The sequence below is a fragment of the Lampetra planeri genome, chromosome 41, assembly GCF_965212315.1.
Source record: "Lampetra planeri chromosome 41, kcLamPlan1.2.h2, whole genome shotgun sequence".
Taxonomy (NCBI): domain Eukaryota; kingdom Metazoa; phylum Chordata; class Hyperoartia; order Petromyzontiformes; family Petromyzontidae; genus Lampetra; species Lampetra planeri.
The window spans coordinates 3,691,669-3,702,798 of record NC_136147.1 but is presented as its reverse complement, the minus strand read 5'-3'; the positions used below and the strand labels follow the sequence as shown (position 1 = coordinate 3,702,798).

The 11,130-nt window shown below is 52.3% G+C and overlaps 1 protein-coding gene across 2 annotated transcripts; it reads right to left on the bottom strand.

The window, feature by feature from the left end:
- Nucleotides 1–1,621: 1,621 nt before the first annotated feature.
- Nucleotides 1,622–7,824, bottom strand: LOC144732100 (uncharacterized). Of its 2 annotated transcripts, none has more exons than XM_078613370.1 (4): nt 7,607–7,824; nt 5,884–6,403; nt 4,463–4,618; nt 1,622–2,304 (listed from the first exon to the last, which is right to left on the bottom strand). In XM_078613370.1, exons 1-4 carry the CDS (start codon nt 7,788–7,790, stop codon nt 2,232–2,234), a joined length of 933 nt encoding a protein of 310 aa, XP_078469496.1. In that variant the 5' UTR covers nt 7,791–7,824; the 3' UTR covers nt 1,622–2,231. The 2 variants fall into 2 exon arrangements, with proteins under 2 accessions (XP_078469496.1, XP_078469497.1); XM_078613371.1 differs by having other exon boundaries at nt 1,622–2,301.
- Nucleotides 7,825–11,130: the final 3,306 nt, after the last annotated feature.

The window sequence follows — 11,130 nt, the reverse complement described above, 5'->3', positions numbered from 1 at the left end:
TGTACGGTGCGAAAGAAGTTCAACACACATACTGCACACATACATACAGACATACATAGATACATATGCTGGCATTTATGCATCTTCATCTTCAATCCGAACCGGATGCAATAACTTCATTCAACTTTTAATGACATCATCGTCTTCATCATACATCAACAAGATTAGCCATGAATAATCAATAAATCCACTGCTGAATGAAAGAGTCCACATGACTTTTTTTCGTACAAAGATATTATTTATTCCATCATCAGCACATTTAATTTACAAAAAAATTAACTCAAGAGCTTTGAGCATGACATAAATTACCACTGCTTTCTCTTAAATACGTTACTTAAACTCACGTGTATTGTATATTTTTAAAAAAATTCTCCCACTGGCAGTGTTTGTTATACAGCTAAATATTATAATACTGGGGACTGCGTAAATTGCATGTAACAGCCTCCATACCGCACCCGTTCCAACACTTGCTTGCAAACGAGAGTCCTATACTCAGACATTAGTCCCAACACTCTGATTCAGCAGTAGCAACACTGAGATGCCTTGCTTGTGCCCCTTATTACCGCATTCTCAGGACTAGAAGACGCACCGTTTGTTTTAAATAAACGGAGTGGTGGCGCAACGGTTAGCGCGCGTCGCTCCGAACCCGGTGAGCCGAGTTCGATTGCCGCTCACGGCCAACACCAGTGGCGATTATCTGAACCTGTCCTGGGCCTCCCCTAGGTCGACTCAGCCTCAAATTAGTACCTGGTGCGATGTGTAAACATCGCCACTGGGGAGACAAAGGCGGCCGGGCGTGGTGCTGGCCACCCATCGGCCTTCATAGGTGCTTGCTAACAGCACTTGCCCCAACAGCCTGTTAAGGCTATACGGGGAATCGTTATCTTTGTGTTTCTATTGAAAATTGGACTCTACCACAAAGGTCAGGGTGTTAAAGTGCGTTTGTTCCGATTTAACAATGAACAACGCCACGCAATCATTTGTCTTCTCAACCATTGTCTCAATCGTGGACTCTCGTTATGAGCATTGACCTTATACTTTGACCAACACTAGGCTTTTGTCATCTTGTACCTGCACGTGTGCACGTGTGTGTGTGTGTGGCAGGTGGGTGTGTGGGGGGGGGGGGAGCGGCAGTGCAGAGGTGATGAAGTGGTTAGCGTGCTGCGCTATGAACCGGGCCTCCCGAGTTCGATTCCCGCTCAGGGCCAACACCCGCCGACGAATATCTGAACCGGTTCGACTCGGCCTCAAACGAGTACCTGGTACGGTGTTTAAACATCGCCACGAGAGAGACAAAGGCGACCGGGCGTGGTGCTGGCCACCCACCCCCTCGTGTGTCGTACCGGCATTCATAGGTGCCACTCGCTAACAGCACTTGCCCCAATAGTCTGTTAAGGCTACACGGGGTGCCTTTGTCTGTGCTATGTATGTGTATGTCAGCGTGTCCGTGTGTGTGTGTGTACCCTTGCGTGTCTGTGCGAGCATGTATGTGTTTCCTTCAGAGGTGTGCTCGCTAACAGCACTTGCCCTGATAGTCTGTAGAGCTATACGGGATATCTTTGTGTTTGTCCAGTGTGTGTATGAGACAAATATACACAGATGTCACGAAGGAACTCAATAATCCAAACCTACATAACGGTTTATACGTTCACACATATATATACAACATATATAAATAACAGTATTTAACATTACGTGGTGTGTGTCTATCTATGTTCATATGTGGGGGCTATCATCTCCCTCCACTTATCTCCCTAAAAAATAACGGCTGGAAAGGCCACATTCCAATGAGAGCCACCGGTGTTTGTCCACGCACACACACACACGTACACACGCGCACGCACACACACGTGTGCACACGCGTGCTTGCGTACACACACACGCACACACACACACGCGCACGTGTACACACGTGTGCTTGCGTGTGCACACGCACACACACACATACACACGCGCACGAACACACACACGCGCACGCACACACACACGTGCACACACGCGTGCTTGCGTACACACACACGCACACACATTGAAATGCGGTTGACCCTAACATATGGCTCCTGGTTGCATACTGGGGATCGCGTGAATCGCCGACATGGACCGGGGCTTGCTTGGCTGAGCGTCTTCAGTAGGAGTCGTGAATTGCACTTGGGCAGTGTTTTTGTCTCTCTTCCTCTCTCTCTTCACACGGCGTCTCGAGATCTTCCTCTGTCTCTCTCTATCTCTCCTCTTTAGTTGCGACCATCGCGGTATTTCCCGGTCAGCGACTCCAGGTCCATGTCTCTCCTCCTTTTCGACCGCCTGCTGGAAAGAACACAGTGAAGGAAATTCATTAGGAAGAAGAATACGAAGAATAATAATACTAAGAAGTAGAAAACGAAGATGAATACTAAGAAGAATAATACGAAGATGAAGAATAAGAATAAAAAAAGAAGAAGAAAAAAGAAGAGAAAACGAAGACGAAAAAGAAAAAAGGAAGAAAAGAAGAAGTAGAAAAACATCGCTCCGTAAATCGATTAATCGAGTTATGAACCGCGTGAACACTCACGACATCAGCATAGAGTCAAATTTACAAGAGCAATCTGGCAGTGGTTGAAAGCAACGGTGACCGCCGCTGCTACTGTGCATGTGGATAGGTGCTCGCTAACAGCACTTGCCCCAGCAGTCTGTGAAGGCTATAATGAGGGGGGGGGGAGGACCTTTATCTTTGTGTGTGTGTGTGTGTAATATCCCAGTGGAGCAATTTGCGGTGTACAGTAATTTTGTAATTTGGCAAAACTTTGAGTCTGATGCTGTCACGCGATGGACTACTTTTGCGAATGACGTCATGGGGGTTGGTGGGGGGGGGATGGTGGGTGGGGGGGATGGTGGGTGGGGGGGATGGTGGGTGGGGGGGATGGTGGGAGGGGGGGATGGTGGGTGGGGGGGGTGGAGGTCTTTAACGTCCCTCTGTGAAGCAGAGTAGGCACGCTGTGATATAACGGCCGATGACGCCCGCGATGACAACGAGTGTGGCCGCGTGATTCGAGCCGCTATGGTGTGCCTCTGCGCCACTGCCAACGCAATATCGACAAAGAACGAGTCGTGAAAGCAGACTCTCAAGTGCGCTATATTCAATGCTTTAAAAACATTAAACAAGGTCCCGCATTATATTTGGCTAAATGATAAAAGTCGATTTCGTCGAAGCGTGTTGAACGCTATTTGCGGGAGCATGTAAGAAAGTCGTTCTGCGACGTCATCTTCCCCCACCCCACCCCCCCGGGCCGGGTTCTCCGACGCACAGAGCGATGGACTGCGAGCTGCGGTGATGATGACCGGATATTCGGGGGAATCGCCATCGTCATCGCCGTGGTCTATGCGGGCGGGGGCTCTTATCGCGTGAACAACGGGGTCGGCTTCAAAAGCCATCACTGCCGCACTCACTCCCCACCCCCACTCGCCTCCCACCCACCCACTTCGATAGCCATCAACCCTTGGACTCGACGCAACGCCCAGTTTCCATTGCTCACTGTGACCACGTAAATGGGTTTTTTTTTACTTACGTCACGGGTGATAAACTAGATAACTTTTTTTGCCTTTTACCCGAAAGATGTTTACTTTGTGGGACGTGCAGCTGAGTGAATCTACGGCCCTTCCGTGACGCGCACTCTCCCCTGGCCAACGCCGAACGACCGAACGACCGACCGATCGATCGAATTTATTCCTTGCAACCTGGTCGTGACATGTCACGTTCCACCGGTCGATTGCATCTCCCGCAGCCCTCGAATCCGCTCGTCCACGCCGCCACTGGCAGAAGGACCCTGGGTAGCTCTGGAGAGCCTTTCTCAAGGCTGCTTTGGGCCTACTCCCGGAATAATCGGGAGTAACCCACACTCTAACCCACACCGCACTTGACCGGCCGATCAACTAACTGCAGTGCGTTCCTTTGCACTGGCGTGGTGAAAAGACACGGCGATTTCAAGAAACTTGCACCGCTCTTTCAACTGGAATTGTACCGATGCCATCCGGGGGTGCTGCTAACCCGCGACGCCGCTGTAGCAGCACCACCGCGGTAGTTTGAATGACTTTGCCACGAGATTTTGTTGTTCGTGGTTCCTCACTGCAATGTCACGCGCTCTGTGCATTGCGCGTCCTCGCTGCGCAAGGCACCAGGTCCACATTCCGATCAGCTGTCACCACGGGACGGTGAACAAAGGCTGCGGACCCCCTGTGCGTACAGATTGTGACGCACAGGGGACACCTGCTACTCGGTTTGGAAGGGGGGGGGGGGTGCGACGGTGGGGGGGGGGGCGTCAGCTGGTGGGGGAGGGGGTCCCCTTTGCAGGCTCTTTTTTTAAGGGCCGCAGTCTGATTTACGCTCGTGTGAGTGGCTATTGTCGTTGTTGTCATTAGTGCTGTGGCTTTCATTCTGAGATTCACGACCGATATTCCTCCGTCTCGTCCCGTTTTGCGGGATGCTCACCTGAAGAGAATGGAGGTGACGGCGCAGACGATGAGGGCCAGGCACGAGATGACCAGGGCGGCCAGGGCGATGGTCCTCGTGTGGAGGTTAGTCTCCTCCTTTGTGACGGGCAGAATCACCGACTCGCACCTCATGCCCATGTAGCCTGCGTGACATCTGTACGCATGAGAGGGGGGGGGGGGCAAGGGACAGAGAGGGCTGTTAGGTGTCGGTCACGCACAGTTATACAGGGTGCTTCAAAAAATTGTGAAACTTATAGGGGCCTATCGTTTTGAATGGAAAAAGAACGGATAATACGCCGTGACATGATAACAAGTGTAATGTTGATAGCTTCAAAAAGTCAAAGAGTCTCCACTTGTTGGCCATCATTGTCAACGCGCGCCTCGAATCTTCTCCAGGTGGTCTCCAGAGCAAATTCTCAGAAGTGTTAAAAACAATTTAAATGCCCCAAAATACGTGGGACTTTGGGCCAACGGTTGTATACACGTACCAACGTTATAGGCTAATGTTGGGCAAACGTTGAGCCAACAACGTTCAGCCAGAAACTGCAATGGCGTGAGCCAGAAATTGCACGGGACCCACCCTTCCCCATCTACCCACATACACACACAATCGTGAACGATACACAAAATAATTCCACGTTCATAACACAGAGCCATTGGGCAAGCCACCGCTGGTTGAACCACTGTCCGCGCCGCGTGGCACGCGATTGTACTTTGACAATCCGCCGGTCAGTGCGCGTGGGTGTAGGCTAAGGGAGCATAGATGCGGTCGAACCAGGGGGTATGCAAGTAGAGTACAACATCGACGGATCTCGCTGCGCCTCCAATCGCGCCCCTGTTTGTGCGAGGTGGACAAAGCCATCCGAGTGCCGCACCAAGCCAGGCTCGAAGCCTTCCGAGATCACACGAGATCACGTGGCGTATTCCCCGTCGTGTACGCATGTTGAACTTCTTTCGCGCCGTACGTAGCCGACTGTGCCAATCAGAGGCTTTGCAGAGCGCTACTTGTATACGCAGGCCGATTTCCAATAATGCCGTGCATATTCGATTGTGCGTTGCTGGATGATTGCCTCACCACCGAAACGTGCATGCATGCATGGAGCCAATGTTGTCCCGTTTATCAATCACGTCGTCCCATTTACCAATTTGACATTGATGATAAATCATCGACATTGATGATAACTCGTCAATATCATCAACATGGTCATTACGATTACGCACCAGGAGCATGCTCATCATCAAGCAGCAGTAATATCAACAGCCGCAAAATCATAACCAACAATAACCACCAACATCATCAGCAGGAGCAGCGACACCACCATCACCACTACCATGGCTTCGCACAACGACCACCACCGCCGTCAAGCCTCATCTTCCAATCACGCGACCCGAGCGCCTTTGTCTCTCCCCTCTACTTACATGCATTGGGGCTCCTGCAGCGCATCGGCGAAGCGGCACGTGCCCTGTACGCAGTAGTCCTTATCGGGGCATTCCGAGAAATGCCCACGCGTCTGGCTTTCGCCCTTCGGCTGCTCCTCCTCCGTCTTCTTCTTCTTCTTCCCGTCGTTTGACTTCTTCTTCCCCTTGCCCTTCTTATTCCCCTTGCCCTTCTTTTTCCCCTCGCCCGTCTTCTTGCCCTTCTTGCCCTTCGCGACGGGAGGCTTGCTCGGCAGCGTGGGACCCGCGCGCACGGCCGCCATCAGGTGCTCCGTTTCAAAACGCCCTTCGGACGCGCCGCTCATCTCGTAGTCAACGTCCTCCTCGTCGCTGAAGTTTTCATCGTCGTAGTCGCTGTAGTCTTCGTCGTCTTCGGGGAGAGGGCGCGGAGATAATTCGTGGCCAGGGGGTGGCGAGGTGACGGCGGGAGGACTCTCCTCGGGCCGGGTCGCGACGGTGCCGGCTCTCGGGGGAAGATCATTGTCGGTTCTGCTCAGCACAACTGGAAGACAGGGGTGGGGGTGGGGGGGGGAGATTCGTCATTTTGAGTATCATCAGCAGCAGCAGCCAGCGCCTCCAACAATTGCCCGAGCTCCGCGATCCTCTCCATGTCCCGAAGCTTTTCGGGCAATGTTCTAAGCGTTTACCATCAGCAGCAGTGCCCCTCATTTCGTGATCTCTGCATCTTAGCGGTGGTAAAAAAAATCGTGCAGACGCAAAGCTTTGAAGCGCCCCCCCCCCCCCCGTTCTCTTATCGTCAACGCTTTGTCGCAGCCCTCGCCGGAGTTTCTGAACGCACACTCGCGGGTGTTCCATTTCACGCCCACGATCGTGCCGGTGCTTGTAACGAAGCACAACGCTCACACGAAACTGGTTTGTGTCTCGGTGCGCGCGCGCGCGCGTCTGTGTCTTTGTGCGGCTGCATCTGCCCGCGGGTGTCTCGTGCGAGCGCGCGCGAGCGAATGCGTTACGAGCACTCGCGAAACAGCGCTAGCCCCCAACAGTCTGTTGAGGCTATACGGGGGATCTTTGTCTATGCCGCACGTATGTGTCGTCCGTGTGTAACGTATGTGTGTGTCGTTCCGTGTGTACCGTGGGGAGCGGTAGTGTAGCGGTGAACGCTACGCTGCGCTATAAACCCGGCGACCCGAGTTCGATTCCCGCACACGGCCAACACCAACAGTGACGATTATTTGAACCGGTCCTATACCTCCCTTAGGTCGACTCAGCCTCAAATGAGTACCTGGTGCGGTGTGTAAACATCGCCACTGGGGAGACAAAGGCGACCGGGCGTGGTGCTGGCCACCCACCCCGTCGTGTTCCGTTCCGGCCTTTATAGGTGCTACTCGCTAACAGCACTTGCCCCTGCAGTCTGTTAAGGCTACACGGGGGATCTTTGTCTTTTTTGTGTAATTGGAGCGGCGGCGCAGCAGTTGGCGCACCGCGCCGCGTGCATACATCCGGTGGTCTCGATCCAATTCCCGACCACGACTAACGCCGAAACACCGATCACTTCTGAAGCCGTTCTGTGCCTCCCTTAGGTCCACTCAGCCTTAAGCGACAACTCCACACTCTGCATAGACATCGGCACCAGTGAGGCAAACGCTGCCCGCACCGCACCGTCGCCCGGTCCGACCTTAACAGGTGCTCGCTAACAGCACTTGCCCCCAACAGCATGTTTGTCCGCGCGTAGTTGAAAACTCACCCGCAACGGAGAGAATCCAGACGAGAAGCGCGAGCGAAGTTTGCGTCTTCATCGTGAGTCTGAGCGTCAGTGAGAAGTGGAACTGCGAGCGATCGGTCTCCGCGTGCGCACCCACTTTGCTCTTGCGCTCGACACTGGCGAATAGAGGGAATGCACCCTGGGCCCTCCTTATATACACACACATCGGCCGTCGCCACCGCCTTTGCGTGGCGCTATCCGTGAGTAAGCTTCCCCCCTCCCACTCATCCTCTCTCCTCCTCCCCCTTCTTATTTTTTTCATTCCGCCTACGCCCCACCGGTACTCCCTCTCCTCCCGTATCGGTGATGCTGTTGGTGCTGTTCGTACAGCTGTTGCTAAAGTACAAGTGCAGTAGTAAGTAGTACCGTGATCCCGCCAACACACGTGCAGTAAACAAGGGCTGCATTGATATCTGTGCAATTATATATAAAGGTGTACAACCAAAAGTAGTCAGAAGGCTGATCAATACCAGAACGAGGACATTAATGTTGATGAATGTGGAAATCCCCCCCCTCCCCGCCCACTGAATCAGGGCCCCGCTAACGGAGACGGCGAAAGTCAACAATTAGCTGCCTCCGCTATGAAACGTGATCCCCCGCCCCGCCACCACCAGCTGGCCCGGGATCGCTGCCACGATCGATGTATAACGCACAGGTAACGGCTATGCGTCGCCTTGCGTAGACTTAATAGGCGACGTTTCGGGCTATGGGCCCCCTTTCACAACACAGAGATTGCCATAGAGAGGCCACTCGAAACATGATAGGCGACACCATTGGAACCTCATTTGCCAGTAAAAAATATGATTATTGTTTTTTTACCCTTCTATCTGGCAACTCCTTGTTAAAAGGTGTCAGTTTTGTCGCCAGATAGAAGGGTAAAAAAAAACAATTATGATAGGCGACGTTTCATGCAATGGCCCTTCCCAGTACATAGAAAGACCCCGCTACCCTCCCCCCCAACAATACATGTCTCCTATAAAGAAGGGCCATTGGCTGAAACGTCGAAAATTATATATTCTAAAGAAGTATTGTATAGAGCATTGGTGATGAATGCCTTGATGAGTTTATTTAACCTCTTGTTGTAACAGCTCTCTCGCTGGTCCAGCAGTTCCACTGCTGGATTATTTTTTCCGCCTGAGGACGACCGCTTGTTTTGCGATCGGAACGTCAATATATATTATTTTATATTTTATTTTTCTACCTACGTGACTTTACCGAAAGAACCAAGGAGTATGGATTCCTGCAGTCACGAAAGCTTCCAATCAAGATTGCTGAGTTTTGTTTGAGTTGTCAGCTGTGATTGTGCTGCCACCGTAAACGCAACAGCATCATCATCACGATGCAATTGGTTTGACGCGTGTACAAGGTGTAGACCTCCTGTCTGTGTACACGGAGGGTCTCGGCCGAGATTGCGAGTATGGCCGGCCCTCTGCGCCAATCCACGCCGTGCGGGTCGTGGAAGGTAATTAACTGCACGTTACTACTCTGGTCAGTGCGGGATTGTTGAAGGCGGGGGGAGCATAGACGTACAGTACAACAGTGGATTTTTTTTTTATTTCCTACATTACCTACTGTTGACTACTTATGGCACCTTGACATGTGCAGTGGTCGTACTGCTTTCGCTCAACGTGAACGTGATCCAGGCTCAGGTGCCTGCTTAGCTCTCGAGATCCGACAGCTTCGGCCGTATTCCAGGTGATTTGGTCATAACAAGATTGCGAATATTGTGACAACTGTCGGTTAGTCAGCGCCAGTGGTTCACAGAGCGAACGCGGATATTCATCTTGATCGCAGTGAGTTGGGGTGGGGTGGGGGGAGCGGTGGCCTAGCGGTTTTACGCAACGCGTCGTGAATCCGGCGGCCCGCGTTCGATTCCCGGAAAAGGGGTTTTAGTAAATCCTGGGCCCCAACCCGTGTTAACCAACTCGCATCCACGTGGGTGCTCAAGACTGGTCAAAGAACTCCCATGACCCACACGACGTGAGGAAGAGGGGGGTGGAGTGCCTCATCCAGCAATGTCAAGTGGAAGTAAAGGACATTATACAACGCATTAAACTCCGTTTACAGATACGCGGATGGTCACGATCAGTGCGATGAGATGACACGAACCTAGCGGGTGGGCTGGTCATTCAGAGCCACGTAGAGATTTGATTTGAGATATCTCTTGAAGCCAGCTGATCTGCGAGATGGCAGTACGGCAAGTGGGTTCGCATACGTACCCAGGCGTTGTGTGTTGCCCCCTCGTCTGTACGAATGCATGCGTGGTGTTCTCAACATGAAGCCAAATGTTCATGAATGGAATTCATAGCCAAACATCGCAGCGAAGCTTTCCTGCGTAAATAAGTCACATTAATACCATCGTGTGTTTGTTTCGTTCGCTCGTTTCTCGATCCGCTTGTCCTGATGAGGGTCGCGGTGGCAACATGTTGAGTAGGGCCTCCATCACCGTATATGTGTGCAATGAATATCTGCACCGGTTATGGGCCTCCCCTAGGTCGACTCAGCCTTATATGAGCGCTGGGAAGACAAAGGCGGCCGGGCGTGGCGTTGATCACCCACCGCCGCGTGCACTGTCCCTGGCTCCTTGCCAGCAAGCACGTGCCCCCAATAGTCTACCAAAGGCGACACGGTGAGACATCACTCTGTAAGCACCCATGTTGTTGGCACGTCGTCCTTCAAAATGAAGAGGCCGGAGCAGAACTCAAGGGGTGATGAGGTGAGCCTCTCGTAAACAAATGGCATCACCGCTCTGATGTGACATCACACAAATCCGGGTGGGTGTCGAACGGAGCCGTGGCATAACACGGCGTTGAACGCGACGAGGTCGCTCTTGGGGGGGGGGGGGAAGAAGAGAATTAAGAAGAAGCAGCAAAGAAAATTGTTTACTTCAATACGTGAGAATCCCGTGACCATAAGGGCCCACTTGCGACCAGCCACAACTCTTTTCAACCACGACTTGAACAGCGCGCTCGCACGTGACTGTCCGTCCGTTCCTCCAGCCAGTCAGCCAGCCAGCCAGCAAATCTTTTTTTCATCTCATCGTAGAACATGAAAATACGATAGCGTATCCCAGGGGGGATAAGCAACCAAAAGGAACAATAAGAGAACATTTTTGTTTGCGAAATCGGTATAAACAAAAAAACACCCCTCTATATTTAAAGAGCCGCAATGCTACGTGGATAAGGGTCACGAAGCGGTCCTTAATAGAGCCTCGCGCGGCTCAGGAGCCGCAGTCTGCCGACCCCCTGGCCTATCCCGAATCGCGCGCAAATTGGGGCCCCAGTGGAGTGATTTGGTAGAGAGGAGAGGCAGTGGTGTCAGCGCGCACGGATCTGAGGTCGCCACGCACATGTAGAACTCGGGATGAGTCGTCTGCTTCTCTGGCATCGGCTGCTGATGTAGATGCAGAGCAACAAACGACAATTTAACATTCAGGTGTCAGGAATAGCGGAGTCGTTGTATCATCATCGCTGCGATGTCTCCGTCGTATTTGCGAATCGGTGCAT